The following is a 17,706-nucleotide window of genomic DNA, read 5'->3' as shown; positions in this document are numbered from 1 at the left end:
CATATCTATCTATCTCATATCCATCTCAAATCTATCTACCTAGAAATAAACCAACCAGTAGCACCCTTGGCCATGGCACAGTTATTTGGCCTGTGTAGAGGGGACCCGGCACTAAACTGCTCTTTCAGTTTCCTTCACAATAAGATTCTGTTTACCTGCAGCCACCACTAGGGGGAGCTCACTGCATAAAGAGTTATACAGAAATTAGCTCAATAGAAGGAGTATAAAACTACATGTAATTAGCTCCCCCTAATGGTGACTGCAGACACTCTGCCTGTGTATACAATAAGGGGATATAGGACCATTCTGAGAGAAATAAAGAACCTTACCCCAGGGATTTCTTCTTCATGGCCGGTACAATTTCTGTCTCTATATCCACATTCAGATCGAACTTTAATGTGAAGCATTCCTTACTGGGGTCCTGAGGACAAAACAAGACACATTTACTATACGTGTATTCTATAACAAGGACGGACAACCAATATGGCCCCCACCGGAGCTCTCACTATTTAACGTATACATCTTATACAAAATTATGTGACTTATACATCTTATATATCACTATATCACATATACATCTTAGATATCCCTATATCACATATACATCTTATATATCACTATATGACGTATACATCTTATATATCACTATATGACGTATACATCTTATATATCACTATATGACGTATACATCTTATATATCACTATATGACGTATCCATCTTATATATCACTATATGACGTATCCATCTTATATATCACTATATGATGTATACATCTTATATATCACTATATGACGTATACATCTTATATATCACTATATGACGTATACATCTTATATATCACTATATGACGTATACATCTTGGATATCACTATATCACATATACATCTTATATATATCACTATATCACGTATACATCTTATATATATCACTATGTGACGTATATGAGGGGGTAAGGTGGGTGAGGGGACAGATGACACAATGGTTGCCCTATAACACAACAGCCACAGACTAAACAATGGCCGGCGCTGTCACGTAAAGTCTCTTCCCTTTTGCTCTGAGGGCGACCTATAAATGGGGACAGGCAAGGAAGCCGCAAACTATTTATAGAACCCAGCAGTGATGTCACAGGTCAGCGGTCATTGTTATCCTCTCCCTTCACAGTTCAAGTTGTTTTGGTGAAAAACATCAAAAATAGCAAAACCCAAATAAGAGCGAAAAGTCACAATGAAATGAGAACTGCACAAAGCAGATAGGGAGGAGACGAAGGGAATTAGGGGGCGAAGCTGGGGTCACAGCAGGTCCTGGGAGAATGAGAAGCCCCTCTGCCATATAAGAAGCCCCACTGCCATATAAGAAGCCCCTCTGACATACAAGAAGCCCCTCTGACATATATGAAGCCCCTCTGACATACAAGAAGCCCCTCTGACATACAAGAAGCCCCTCTGACTTATATGAAGCCCCACTGACATATAAGAAGCCCCTCTGACATTTAAGAAGACCGTCTGACATATAAGAAGCCCCTCTGACATATATGAAGCCCCTCTGCCATATAAGAAGCCCTACTGCCATATAGGAAGCCCCTTTGACATATAAGAAGCCCCTCTGACATATAAGAAGCCTAACTGACATATATGAAGCCCCTCTGACATATAAGAAGCCCCTCTGACATATATGAAGCCCCTCTGACATATAAGAAGCCCTACTGACCTATATGAAGCCCCTCTGACCTAAAAGAAGCCCTACTGACATATAAAAAGCCCCACTGACATATATGAAGCCCCTCTGCCATATAAGAAGCCCCTCTGAAATATTTGAACCCCCTCTGACATATAAGAAGCCCCTCTCATATATATGAAGCCCCTCTGACATATATGAAGCCCCTCTGACATATATGAAGCCCAACTGACATATATGAAGCCCCTCTGACATGTAAGAAGCCCCTCTGACATATAAGAAGCCCCTCTGACATATAAAAAGCCCTTCGGACATATATGAAGCCCCTCTGACATATATGAAGCCCCTCTGACAAGTAAGAAGCCCCACTGACATTTAAGAAGCCCCTCTGACATATAAGAAGCCCCTCTGACATATATGTAGTCCTTCTGACATATATGAATCCCCTCTGACATATATGAAGCCCTACTGACACATCAGAAGCCCCTCTGACCTATAAGAATCCCCTCTGACATATAAGACGCCCCTCTGACATATAAGAAGCCCCTCTGACATATAAGAAGACCCTCTGACATATATGAAGCCCCTCTGATATATATGAATCCCCTCTGACATATATGAAGCCCTACTGACACATAAGAAGCCCCTCTGACAAATAAGAAGACCCTCTGACATATATGAAGCCCCTTTGATATATATGAATCCCCTCTGACATATATGAAGCCCTACTGACACATAAGAATCCCCTCTGACATATAAGAAGCCCCTCTGACACATAAGAATCCCCTCTGACATATAAGAAGCCCATCTGACACATAAGAAGCCCCTCTGACACATAAGAAGCCCCTCTGACACATAAGAAGACCCTCTGACATACAAGAAGCCCCTCTGACATATATGAAGCCCCTCTGACATATAAGAAGCCCCACTGATATATATGAAGACCCTCTGACATACAAGAAGCCCCTCTGACATACAAGAAGCCCCTCTGACATATATGAAGACCCTCTGACATATGAAGCCCCTCTGACATATATGAAGCCCCTCTGACATATATGAAGCCCCTCTGACATATAAGAAGCGCCATTGACATATATGAAGCCCCCCTGACATATAAGAATCCCATTTGACATATATGAAGCCCCACTGACATATATGAAGCCCCCCTGACATATAAGAAGCCCCACTGACATATAAGAAGCCCCTCTGACATATATGAAGCCCCCCTGACATATATGAAGCCCCCCTGACATATATGAAGCCCCTCTGACATATACAAAGCCCCTCTGACATATAAGAAGCCCCTCTGACATATAAGAAGCCCCTCTGACACATAAGAAGCCCCACTGACATATAAGAAGCACCTCTGACATATAAGAAGCCCCTCTGACATATAAGAAGCCCCTCTGACATATAAGAAGACCCTCTGACATATATGAAGCCCCTCTGACATAAATTAAGCCCCACTGACATTTAAGAAGCCCCTCTGACATATAAGAAGCCCCACTGACATATATGAAGCCCCCCTGACATATATGAAGCCCCACTGACATATATGAAGCCCCTCTGATATATATGAAGCCCCTCTGACATATATGAAGCCCCACTGACATATACAAAGCCCCTCTGACATATAAGAAGACCCTCTGACATATATGAATCCCCTCTGACATATATGAAGCCCTACTGACACATAAGAAGCCCCTCTGACATATAAGAAGCCCCTCTGACATATAAGAAGCCCCTCTGATATATATGAATCCCCTCTGACATATATGAAGCCCTACTGACACATAAGAAGCCCCTCTGACATATAAGAAGACCCTCTGACATATATGAAGCCCCTCTGATATATTTGAATCCCCTCTGACATATATGAAGCCCTACTGACACATAAGAATCCCCTCTGACATATAAGAATCCCCTCTGACACATAAGAATCCCCTCTGACATATAAGGAGCCCCTCTGACACATAAGAAGCCCCTCTGACATATATGAAGACCCTCTGACATACATGAAGACCCTCTGACATATATGAAGCCCCTCTGACATATAAGAAGCCCCACTGATATATATGAAGACCCTCTGACATACAAGAAGCCCCTCTGACATATATGAAGCCCCTCTGACATATATGAAGACCCTTTGACATATATGAAGACCCTCTGACATATATGAAGACCCTCTGACATATATGAAGCCCCTCTGACATACATGAAGACCCTCTGACATATATGAAGCCCCTCTGACATATAAGAAGCCCCACTGATATATATGAAGACCCTCTGACATACAAGAAGCCCCTCTGACATATATGAAGCCCCTCTGACATATATGAAGACCCTTTGACATATATGAAGACCCTCTGACATATATGAAGACCCTCTGACATATATGAAGCCCCTCAGACATATATGAATCCCCTCTGACATATAAGAAGCCCCTCTGATATATATATATGAATCCCCTCTGCTATATAAGAAGCCCCTCTGATATATTAGAGGCCCCTCTGACATATGAGAAGCCCCTCTGACATATAAGAAACCCCCCTGACATATAAGAAGCCCCTCTGCCATATAAGAAACCCCCCTGACATATAAGAAGCCCCTCTGCCATATAAGAAGCCCCTCTGACATATAAGAAGCCCCTCTGACATATATGAAGCCCCCCTGACATATAAGAAGCCCCTCTGCCATATAAGAAGCCCCTCTGACATATAAGAAGACCCCCTGACATATAAGAAGCCCCTCTGCCATATAAGAAACCCCCCTGACATATAAGAAGCCCCTCTGCCATATAAGAAGCCCCTCTGACATATAAGAAGCCCCTCTGAGATATATGAAGCCCCCCTGACATATAAGAAGCCCCTCTGCCATATAAGAAGACCCTCTGACATATATGAAGCCCCTCTGATATATATGAATCCCCTCTGACATATATGAAGCCCTACTGACACATAAGAATCCCCTCTGACATATAAGAATCCCCTCTGACACATAAGAATCCCCTCTGACATATAAGAAGCCCCTCTGACACATAAGAAGCCCCTCTGACATATATGAAGACCCTCTGACATACATGAAGACCCTCTGACATATATGAAGCCCCTCTGACATATAAGAAGCCCCACTGATATATATGAAGACCCTCTGACATACAAGAAACCCCTCTGACATATATGAAGCCCCTCTGACATATATGAAGACCCTTTGACATATATGAAGACCCTCTGACATATATGAAGACCCTCTGACACATATGAAGCCCCTCGGACATATATGAATCCCCTCTGACATATAAGAAGCCCCTCTGATATATATATGAATCCCCTCTGCTATATAAGAAGCCCCTCTGATATATGAGAAGCCCCTCTGACATATGAGAAGCCCCTCTGACATATAAGAAGCCCCTCTGATATATATAGGAAGCCCTCTGAAATATAAGAAGCCCCTCTGACATATATGAAGCCCCTCTGACATATAAGAAGCCCCTCTGACATATATGAAGCCCATCTGACATATATGAAGCCCCTTTGACATATAAGAATCCCCTCTGACATATAAGACGCCTCTCTGACATATAAGAAGACCCTCTGACATATAAGAAGACCCTCTGACATATATGAAGCCCCTCTGATATATATATGAATCCCCTCTGACATATATGAAGCCCCCCTGACATATAAGAAGCCCCTCTGACATATATGAAGCCCCTCTGACATATAAGAAGCCCCTCTGACATATAAGAAGCCCCTCTGCCATATAGGAAGCCCCTCTGACATATAGGAAGCCCCTCTGACATATAGGAAGCCCCTCTGATATATATATGAATCCCCTGTGACATATAAGAAGCCCCTCTGACACATAAGAAGCCCCACTGACATATAAGAAGCACCTCTGACATATAAGAAGCCCCTCTGACATATAAGAAGCCCTCTGACATATAAGAAGTCCCTCTGACATATAAGAAGACCCTCTGACATATATGAAGCCCCTCTGACATAAATTAAGCCCCACTGACATTTAAGAAGCCCCTCTGACATATAAGAAGCCCCACTGACATATATGAAGCCCCCCTAACAAATATGAAGCCCCCCTGACATATATGAAGCCCCTCTGATATATATGAAGCCCCTCTGACATATATGAAGCCCCACTGACATATACAAAGCCCCTCTGACATATAAGAAGACCCTCTGACATATATGAATCCCCTCTGACATATATGAAGCCCTACTGACACATAAGAAGCCCCTCTGACATATAAGAAGCCCCTCTGATATATATGAATCCCCTCTGACATATATGAAGCCCCACTGACATATACAAAGCCCCTCTGACATATAAGAAGACCCTCTGACATATATGAATCCCCTCTGACATATATGAAGCCCTACTGACACATAAGAAGCCCCTCTGACACATAAGAAGCCCCTCTGACATATAAGAAGGCCCTCTGACATATATGAAGCCCCTCTGATATATATGAATCCCCTCTGACATATATGAAGCCCTACTGACACATAAGAATCCCCTCTGATATATAAGTATCCCCTCTGACACATAAGAATCCCCTCTGACATATAAGGAGCCCCTCTGACACATAAGAAGCCCCTCTGACATATATGAAGACCCTCTGACATACATGAAGACCCTCTGACATATATGAAGCCCCTCTGACATATAAGAAGCCCCACTGATATATATGAAGACCCTCTGACATACAAGAAGCCCCTCTGACATATATGAAGCCCCTCTGACATATATGAAGACCCTTTGACATATATGAAGACCCTCTGACATATATGAAGACCCTCTGACATATATGAAGCCCCTCAGACATATATGAATCCCCTCTGACATATAAGAAGCCCCTCTGATATATATATATGAATCCCCTCTGCTATATAAGAAGCCCCTCTGATATATGAGAGGCCCCTCTGACATATGAGAAGCCCCTCTGATATATATAGGAAGCCCCTCTGACATATAAGAAGCCCCTCTGACATATATGAAGCCCCTCTGACATATATGAAGCCCCTCTGACATATATGAAGCCCTACTGACACATAAGAAGCCCCTTTGACATATAAGAATCCCCTCTGACATATAAGACGCCCCTCTGGCATATAAGATGCCCCTCTGGCATATAAGATGCCCCTCTGACATATAAGAAGACCCTCTGACATATAAGAAGACCCTCTGACATATATGAAGCCCCTCTGACATATAAGAAGCCCCACTGATATATATGAAGACCCTCTGACATACAAGAAACCCCTCTGACATATATGAAGCCCCTCTGACATATATGAAGACCCTTTGACATATATGAAGACCCTCTGACATATATGAAGACCCTCTGACACATATGAAGCCCCTCGGACATATATGAATCCCCTCTGACATATAAGAAGCCCCTCTGATATATATATGAATCCCCTCTGCTATATAAGAAGCCCCTCTGATATATGAGAAGCCCCTCTGACATATGAGAAGCCCCTCTGACATATAAGAAGCCCCTCTGATATATATAGGAAGCCCTCTGAAATATAAGAAGCCCCTCTGACATATATGAAGCCCCTCTGACATATAAGAAGCCCCTCTGACATATATGAAGCCCATCTGACATATATGAAGCCCCTTTGACATATAAGAATCCCCTCTGACATATAAGACGCCTCTCTGACATATAAGAAGACCCTCTGACATATAAGAAGACCCTCTGACATATATGAAGCCCCTCTGATATATATATGAATCCCCTCTGACATATATGAAGCCCCCCTGACATATAAGAAGCCCCTCTGACATATATGAAGCCCCTCTGACATATAAGAAGCCCCTCTGACATATAAGAAGCCCCTCTGCCATATAGGAAGCCCCTTTGACATATAGGAAGCCCCTCTGACATATAGGAAGCCCCTCTGATATATATATGAATCCCCTGTGACATATAAGAAGCCCCTCTGACACATAAGAAGCCCCACTGACATATAAGAAGCACCTCTGACATATAAGAAGCCCCTCTGACATATAAGAAGCCCTCTGACATATAAGAAGTCCCTCTGACATATAAGAAGACCCTCTGACATATATGAAGCCCCTCTGACATAAATTAAGCCCCACTGACATTTAAGAAGCCCCTCTGACATATAAGAAGCCCCACTGACATATATGAAGCCCCCCTAACAAATATGAAGCCCCCCTGACATATATGAAGCCCCTCTGATATATATGAAGCCCCTCTGACATATATGAAGCCCCACTGACATATACAAAGCCCCTCTGACATATAAGAAGACCCTCTGACATATATGAATCCCCTCTGACATATATGAAGCCCTACTGACACATAAGAAGCCCCTCTGACATATAAGAAGGCCCTCTGACATATATGAAGCCCCTCTGATATATATGAATCCCCTCTGACATATATGAAGCCCTACTGACACATAAGAATCCCCTCTGATATATAAGTATCCCCTCTGACACATAAGAATCCCCTCTGACATATAAGGAGCCCCTCTGACACATAAGAAGCCCCTCTGACATATATGAAGACCCTCTGACATACATGAAGACCCTCTGACATATATGAAGCCCCTCTGACATATAAGAAGCCCCACTGATATATATGAAGACCCTCTGACATACAAGAAGCCCCTCTGACATATATGAAGCCCCTCTGACATATATGAAGACCCTTTGACATATATGAAGACCCTCTGACATATATGAAGACCCTCTGACATATATGAAGCCCCTCAGACATATATGAATCCCCTCTGACATATAAGAAGCCCCTCTGATATATATATATGAATCCCCTCTGCTATATAAGAAGCCCCTCTGATATATGAGAGGCCCCTCTGACATATGAGAAGCCCCTCTGACATATAAGAAGCCCCTCTGATATATATAGGAAGCCCCTCTGACATATAAGAAGCCCCTCTGACATATATGAAGCCCCTCTGACATATATGAAGCCCCTCTGACATATATGAAGCCCTACTGACACATAAGAAGCCCCTTTGACATATAAGAATCCCCTCTGACATATAAGACGCCCCTCTGGCATATAAGATGCCCCTCTGGCATATAAGATGCCCCTCTGACATATAAGAAGACCCTCTGACATATAAGAAGACCCTCTGACATATATGAAGACCCTCTGATATATATGAATCCCCTCTGACATATATGAAGCCCCCCTGACATATAAGAAGCCCCTCTGACATATAAGAAGCCCCTCTGACATATAAGAAGCCCCTCTGACATATAAGAAGCCCCTCTGCCATATAGGAAGCCCCTCTGCCATATAGGAAGCCCCCCTGACATATAAGAAGCCCCCCTGACATATAAGAAGCCCCCCGGACATATAAGAAGTCCCTCTGCCATATAAGAAACCCCCCTGACATATAAGAAGCCCCTCTGCCATATAAGAAGCCCCCCTGACATATAAGAAGCCCCCCTGACATATAAGAAGCCCCTCTGCCATATAAGAAACCCCCCTGACATATAAGAAGCCCCTCTGCCATATAAGAAACCCCCCTGACATATAAGAAGCCCCTCTGCCATATAAGAAGCCCCTCTGCCATATAAGAAGACCCTCTGCCATATAAGAAGACCCTCTGAGATATATGAAGCCCCCCTGACATATAAGAAGCCCCTCTGCCATATAAGAAGACCCTCTGACATATATGAAGCCCCTCTGATATATATGAATCCCCTCTGACATATATGAAGCCCCTCTGACATATAAGAATCCCCTCTGACATATAAGAAGCCCCTCTGCCATATAAGAAGACCCTCTGACATATATGAAGCCCCTCTGATATATATGAATCCCCTCTGACATATATGAAGCCCCTCTGACACATAAGAATCCCCTCTGACATATAAGAATCCCCTCTGACATATAAGAAGCCCCTCTGACACATAAGAAGCCCCTCTGACATATATGAAGACCCTCTGACATATATGAAGCCCCTCTGACATATAAGAAGCCCCACTGATATATATGAAGACCCTCTGACATACAAGAAACCCCTCTGACATATATGAAGCCCCTCTGACATATATGAAGACCCTTTGACATATATGAAGACCCTCTGACATATATGAAGACCCTCTGACACATATGAAGCCCCTCGGACATATATGAATCCCCTCTGACATATAAGAAGCCCCTCTGATATATATATATGAATCCCCTCTGCTATATAAGAAGCCCCTCTGATATATGAGAAGCCCCTCTGACATATGAGAAGCCCCTCTGACATATAAGAAGCCCCTCTGATATATATAGGAAGCCCTCTGAAATATAAGAAGCCCCTCTGACATATATGAAGCCCCTCTGACATATAAGAAGCCCCTCTGACATATATGAAGCCCCTCTGACATATATGAAGCCCCTCTGACATATATGAAGCCCCTTTGACATATAAGAATCCCCTCTGACATATAAGACGCCTCTCTGACATATAAGACGCCCCTCTGACATATAAGACGCCCCTCTGACATATAAGAAGACCCTCTGACATATATGAAGCCCCTCTGATATATATATGAATCCCCTCTGACATATATGAAGCCCCCCTGACATATAAGAAGCCCCTCTGACATATATGAAGCCCCTCTGACATATATGAAGCCCCTCTGACATATAAGAAGCCCCTCTGCTATATAAGAAGCCCCTCTGACATATAGGAAGCCCCTCTGACATATAGGAAGCCCCTCTGCCATATAGGAAGCCCCTCTGACATATAGGAAGCCCCTCTGACATATAGGAAGCCCCTCTGATATATATATGAATCCCCTGTGACATATATGAAGCCCCCCTGACATATAAGAAGCCCCTCTGACATATAAGAAGCCCCTCTGACATATATGAAGCCCCCCTGACATATAAGAAGCCCCTCTGCCATATAAGAAACCCCCCTGGCATATAAGAAGCCCCTCTGCCATATAAGAAGCCCCTCTGAGATATAAGAAGCCCCTCTGCCATATAAGAAGCCCCTCTGACATATATGAAGCCCCTCTGCCATATAAGAAGCCCCTCTGACATATATGAAGACCCTCTGACATATAAGAAGCCCCTCTGACATATATGAAGCCCCCCTGACATATAAGAAGCCCCTCTGACATATATGAAGCCCCTCTGATATATAAGAAGCCCCCCCTGACATATATGAAGCCCCTCTGACATATAAGAAGCCCCCCTGACATATATGAAGCCCCCCTGACATATAAGAAGCCCCCCTGATATATATGAAGCCCCCCTGACATATAAGAAGCCCCTCTGACATATATGAAGCCCCCCTGACATATAAGAAGCCCCCCTGATATATATGAAGCCCCTCTGACATATAGGAAGCCCCCCTGACATATAAGAAGCCCCTCTGACATATATGAAGCCCCTCTGACATATATGAAGCCCCTCTGCCATATATGAAGCCCCTCTGACATATAAGAAGCCCCTCTGCCATATATGAAGCCCCTCTGACATATATGAAGCCCCTCTGACATATATGAAGCCCCTCTGCCATATAAGAAGCCCCTCTGACATATATGAAGCCCCTCTGCCATATATGAAGCCCCTCTGCCATATATGAAGCCCCTCTGCCATATAAGCAGATTTAACAGATTTTAATACAGTTAAAGGGGTAGTCCAGTGGTGAAAAACTTATCCCCTATCCTAAGGATAGGGGATAAGTTTGAGATCGCGGGGGGTCCGACTGCTGGGGCCCCCTGCGATCTCTCTGTACGGGGCCCCGGCTCTCCGCCGAGATAGCGGGTGTCGACTCCCGCACGAGGCGGCGGCCGACACGCCCCCTCAATACATCTCAATGGCAGAGCCGGAGATTGCCGAAGGCAGCGCTTCGGCTCTGCCATAGAGTTGTATTGAGGGGGCGTGTCGGCCGCCGCTTCGTGCGGAGGTCGACACGCCCCCTTCCCGCGGGCTGTCGGGGCTCCGTACATGAGATCGCGGGGGGCCCCAGGGGTCTGACCCCCCGCGATCTGCAACCTATCCCCTATCCTTAAGATAGGTGATAAGTTGTAAACCACTGAGTCACCACTGGACTACTCCTTTAAAGGAGTTTTCTATGATTTTACATCTATAGCTTTGAGTCAGACCCTCAATATGTCCAGTGGGGGTCTGACCCCTGGCACCCCTACAGTTGAGTAGAACGAAGGGGTATGGGTGCATGCTGCAGAACTGATATAGCCGCAGCTGCCCCTTCATGTTCATTCACTTGGATGAGCTGCACTACAAGACACAGATGGAACCACACGGAGGATAGAGTTGCCACCATGCCGGTATTTATCCAACCAATCCTCCAACTCCCGGAATGTTGCACCATAACCAATACCAGATTTTCCCTACCGGAGTGCCTCCAGCTGTTGCAAAACTACAACTCTCAGCATGCACGGACAGCCGTTGCCTGTCTGGGCATGCTGGGAGTTGTAGCTTTGCAACAGCTGGAGGCACCCTGGTTGGGAAACACATTCCTACATGTACGTGTGATAATGTAAAAAAAAAAAAAAAAGTGAACGCCTCTGAACATCAACATCTCCTGCAAAGCCTTGATTACGCCCGGTTTCGGGCCACTTCCTTATTGATATTTAGTCACTTGGTAGCCATGGTAACCCAAGATCAGTATTTCCTCCTCGACTTCCCTTCCACCTCTTCTTATTCAATCTAAACTTGGCTCCGACTCTGACCCGACATTATCACCAAGTTCTCCCAGAGGTTTCCTTTTATATCAGTGACAAAACCCAGGTGTGACCCCGCCATGCCACCACCGTGCCCACCTTATCTACCAGTTTTGCAACAGCTGGAGGTTCCCAGTTTGCAGACCACTGGTTCAGATCATGAATTGGTGGTGTGCGCACAGTCCTCTATGACTTATAAATCTATTTTGGACATAGCGTTGGGCTTTGCAAGGCTGTCAGGGCATGCTGGGAGTTGTAGTTCTCTACCAGTCACACCCCAGGGAGCTGGATACAGGTCCCTTTTCCAGTGCTACATTGTGTCCTGGATATGCAAATCATTCACCGTCTCCATAGGGAAGTAATACTGCGCTCATTCATCTGCACAATTTGCCGTCCAGACAGAATTTTTTGGGTGAAATAACTGATAGAACTCTGATCCGCCCACGAAATACAGGAGGTAAACCTACCTACAGGGGGGCAAAGTACCTACAAAGGGGTTCTATATACACAGGTAACATTACCTACAGGTGGGTCCAAATACAGGGGGACACTAACAAAAGAGGGGGGGGGCAAGATGCCAATAAAGGGGGGGGGGGTAAGATGCCTACGGGGGGTCCTACATATAGGTAACAATCTACCTACAGGTGGGTCCTATATACAGGTAACAATCTACCTACAGGTGGGTCCTATATACAGGAGTAATCTACCTACAGGGGGTGCTATATACAGGTAACAATCTACCTACAGGGGGTCCTATATACAGGAGCAATCTACCTACAGAGGGTCCTATATACAGGTAACAATCTACCTATAGGGGGTCTTATATACAGGTAACAATCTACCTACAGTGGGTCCTATACACAGGTAACAATCTACCTACAGGTGGGTCCTATACACAGGAGCAACCTACCTACAGGGGTCCTATATACAGGTAACAATCTACCTACAGGAGATCCTATATACAGGAGCAATCTACCTACAGGGGGTCCTACATACAGGTAACAATCTACCTACAGGTGGGTCCTATATAAAGGTAACAATCTACTCACAGGTGGGTCCTATATACAGGTAACAATCTACCTACAGGGGGTTCTATATACAGGTAACAATCTACCTACAGGAGATCCTATATACAGGTAACAATCTACCTACAGGGGTCTTATATACAGGAGCAATCTACCTACAGTGGTCTTATATACAGGTAACAAACTACCTACAGGGGTCCTATATACAGCTAACAATCTACCTACAGGTGGGTCCTATATACAGGAGTAATCTACTTACAGGGGGTCCTATATACAGGTAACAATCTACCTACAGAGGGTCCTATATACAGGTAACAATCTACCTACAGGGGTTCCGATATACAGGTAACAATCTACCTACATGGGGTCCTATATACAGGTAACAATCTACCTACAGAGGGTTCTATATACAGGTAACAATCTACCTACAGGAGGTCCTATATACAGGTAACAATCTACCTACAGAGGGTTCTATATACAGGTAACAATCTACCTACAGGTGGGTCCTATATACAGGTAACAATCTACCTACAGGGGGTCCTATATACAGGTAACAATCTACCTACAGGTGGGTCCTATATACATGGCGCAACCAACTACAGGGGTCCTATATACAGGTAACAATCTACCTACAGGTGGGTCCTATATTCAGGGCGCAATCTACCTACAGAGGGTCCTATATACAGGTAACAATCTACCTACAGAGGTTCCTATATACAGGTAACAATCTACCTACAGGGGGTCCTATATACAGGTAACAATATACCTACAGGGGGTCATATATACAGGTAACAATCTACCTACAGGTGGGCCCTATATACAGGGCGCAATCTACCTACAGGGGGTCATATATACAGGTAACAATCTACCTACAGGTGGGCCCTATATACAGGGCGCAATCTACCTACAGGGGGTCCTATATACAGGTAACAATCTACCTACAGGGGGTCCTATATACAGGTAACAATCTACCTACAGGGGTCCTATATACAGGTAACAATCTACCTACAGGGGGTCATATATACAGGTAACAATCTACCTACAGGTGGGCCCTATATACAGGGCGCAATCTACCTACAGGGGGTCCTATATACAGGTAACAATCTACCTACAGGGGGTCCTATATACAGGTAACAATCTACCTACAGGGGTCCTATATACAGGTAAAAATCTACCTACAGGGGTCCTATATACAGGGAGCAAACTACATACTGGGGTCCTATATACAGGTAACAATCTACCTACATGGGGTCCTATATACAGGTAACAATCTACCTACAGGGGGTCCGATATACAGGTAACAATCTACCTACAGGGGGTCCTATATACAGGTAACAATCTACCTACAGGGGGTCCTATATACAGGTAACAATCTACCTACAGGGGTCCTATATACAGGTAACAATCTACCTACAGGGGTCCTATATAAAGGTAAAAATCTACCTACAGGGGTCCTATATACAGGGAGCAAACTACATACTGGGGTCCTATATACAGGTAACAATCTACCTACAGGGGTCCTATATACAGGTAACAATCTACCTACAGGGGTCCTATATACAGGTAACAATCTACCTACAGGGGTCCTATATACAGGTAACAATCTACCTACAGGGGTCCTATATACAGGTAACAATCTACCTACAGGGGTCCTATATACAGGTAACAATCTACCTACAGGTGGGTCCTATATACAGGGAGCAAACTACATACTGGGGTGGTCCTACCTACACACCCCGCTGTGAGAAGCGAAATCACCAGGAAAAATATTACAACTATGGGGGAGATTCATCCAAACCTGCGGGGAAGGTGACTAGTTGCCCATTGCAACCAATCAGATCGCTCCTTTCACTTTGCAGAGGCCTTGTCAAAAATGAAAGAAGTGATCTGATTGGTTGCTATGGGCAACTGGTCAATGTTTCCTCTCTACACAGATCTTTATATACATAATGTCACCACAATGTAATTGCTACAAAAGGCAACAAAATCTCCCCCCCCCCCCCCGCTATAAAGAACGTTCACAAAGTCTCAGTGTTGTCCATGGCGGCCAATCAGATCCCGGCATTCTCAGTCACCACATGATGCGGGATAAGGGATCTGATTGGTTGCTATAGGCAACACGGATACTTCTTCCTAGAAGGGTCAATGACTTTCTGTTTATATGGAGAACGTCTCCCGTATCACATGACTTACGATAACATTAGCCTCTATAGAGTAATGTCCGTGATATCGGTCACGCTGCTTTTATAGGATTTGTTTTCTACAACATTCCCATAATACATCAGACGGCTGGCAGGGACGGTTCAGGGGTCATTGTACAGGAGGTTAAAGGGTAACTCTCATTAAAAAAATGTTTGCTATTGCTCTCCTTATGGTAAATAAAAAATATTTCTAATATACTTTGTTTAAAAAAAATGAAGTTTTCTATGTTTTATTTGTGCTTAAAAAAGCTCCAGAGCACATTTCCCCCCATCTTATACACAGACTTAGGACCAAAGTCCAAACACAGGAAGTGCAGCCTGGAGTGCTGAGGGGGGTGTGTCCAACCTCATCCAATCATAGCTCCTCTCACACTTAACTGCCATATGCTGTTGGTTGGACCTCCCCCCCCCCCCCCCCCCCTCAGCACTCCAGGCTGCACTTCCTGTGTTTGGACTTTGGTCCTGAGTCTGTGTATAAGATGGGGAAATGTGCTCTGGAGCTTTTTTAAGCACAAATAAAACATAGAAAACTTCATTTTTTTTTAAACAAAGTACAGTGGTCCCTCAACATACGATGGTAATTCGTTCCAAATGACCCATCGTTTCTCGAATCCATCGTATGTTGAGGGATCCGTGCAATGTAAAGTATAGGAAGTTATACTCACCTGTCCCCGCCGCTCCGGACCACGTCCTCACCGCTCCCGATGCTGTCCTAGGGGCTCCCGATGCTGTGCCACTGCTCCGGTGTCTTCTTCAGGATCCTCCGGCTTTTTCCATGTCTTCTGCAGGGTCCGGGCCTCGCTTTCTGGTGACGTTATTACGTTGTGGCGCCGGGACGGTGTGCGCACGACGTAATAACGACGCCGGAAAGCGAGGCCCGGACCCCGGAGAAGATGCAGAAAACGCCGGAGGATCGCGAAGAAGACGCTGGAGCAGCGGGGATAGGTAAGTGAACCTGTCCGGGATGCTTAAACTGCTATCCGACAAGAGCTTAAGCATTTTGCGCTGTCGGATAGCAGTTAATGCGATGGCCCCGACATTTAAAAGCATCGTAAGTCGATTTGATCATATGTCGGGGCCATTGCATGTCGGGGGGTTACTGTATATTAGGAATATTTTTTATTTACCATAAGGAGTGCAATGGGGGAATTTATCATTTTTATGTGTTAAATTGTTGCAAATTTTTTTGCCGGTGGATGAAAAAGTTGCTAAATTTTTGCGCAACGCATTAAAACAGATTGCACGTAGTTGCCGGCACGGTCAGCTATTTGCAGTGGTTGGCGACTTTTCAACATTTCATGTTATTTTGCTATTTGCTAAGGAAGGGCAAATGACGTAGGCACTGGAAAATAGGGGATAAAAAGAGTTCAATCCACACAGACAATGAGAAATCCCCCCATATCTATAAGACCCTATGGGGGGGGGGATTTTAGCGGAATGATGGCGGTGCTTACATCGGTGTGCCGTCTCCGGGTTTTCTTCTTGGTGATCTTCAGCCCCGCAGCTTTCTTCTCTCTGCAGGAAGTGAAATGAACAATAAGACGGATGATTCTTTACTATCTGGCGGACCACCTAGGAGCTCCGCACTTAACAATATGACGCCATTTCTCTTGGAAAGTCCCCCCCAACCCCCTTTACATAGAGCTCAAAGGACATTGAATCCTTCAAAGTGAGTGATCACCCAGCTTTCTTGGATTCCTGAATGGTAAAACTGTCAAGTTATTCAGATAGACCAGTGCTCTCCATACTGTGGACCTCCAGATGTTGCAAAACACAACTCCCACCATGCACATACAGAAGTTGGCTTTCTGGGAATTCTGGGAGTTGTAGTTTTAAAACATCTGGGGGTCCACAGTTTAAAGAGCACAGCTGTAGTGTAAAGTAAAACTACACCTTCCAGCATGCACGTACAGAAGTTGGCTGTTCTGGCTTACTGGGAGATGTAGTTTTGCAACATCTGGAGGTCCACAGTTTGAAGACCACAGTTGTAGGGTATAGACATTGCAACACTACAACTCCCAGCATGCTGAGAGTTGCAGTTTTGCAACATGTGACAACAGTCTCTGCAAATGACAATTAAAAATAA

At 44.6% G+C, this 17,706-nt stretch overlaps 1 protein-coding gene across 6 annotated transcripts in view; it reads right to left on the bottom strand.

Moving 5' to 3' along the window:
- The window catches only part of PLEKHG5 (pleckstrin homology and RhoGEF domain containing G5), a 351,187-nt gene that overhangs the window by 119,086 nt on the left and 214,395 nt on the right, over nucleotides 1-17,706 (bottom strand). For 3 of the 6 annotated variants that reach the window (XM_056544819.1, XM_056544817.1, XM_056544820.1), the window contains 2 exons: nucleotides 17,075-17,135; nucleotides 330-421 (listed from right to left, as the gene is read on the bottom strand). In XM_056544819.1, the coding sequence (XP_056400794.1) occupies nucleotides 330-421; nucleotides 17,075-17,135 (153 nt within the window). Of the gene's footprint in view, nucleotides 1-329; nucleotides 422-15,146; nucleotides 15,227-17,074; nucleotides 17,136-17,706 lie in introns of those variants that run through there. The other 3 variants (XM_056544821.1, XM_056544823.1, XM_056544822.1) reach the window with 3 other exon arrangements.

Source organism: Hyla sarda, chromosome 10, assembly GCF_029499605.1.
Source record: "Hyla sarda isolate aHylSar1 chromosome 10, aHylSar1.hap1, whole genome shotgun sequence".
Classification (NCBI taxonomy): domain Eukaryota; kingdom Metazoa; phylum Chordata; class Amphibia; order Anura; family Hylidae; genus Hyla; species Hyla sarda.
The sequence above is the reverse complement of the archived record's forward strand: the minus strand, read 5'-3'. Positions and strand labels throughout refer to the sequence as shown.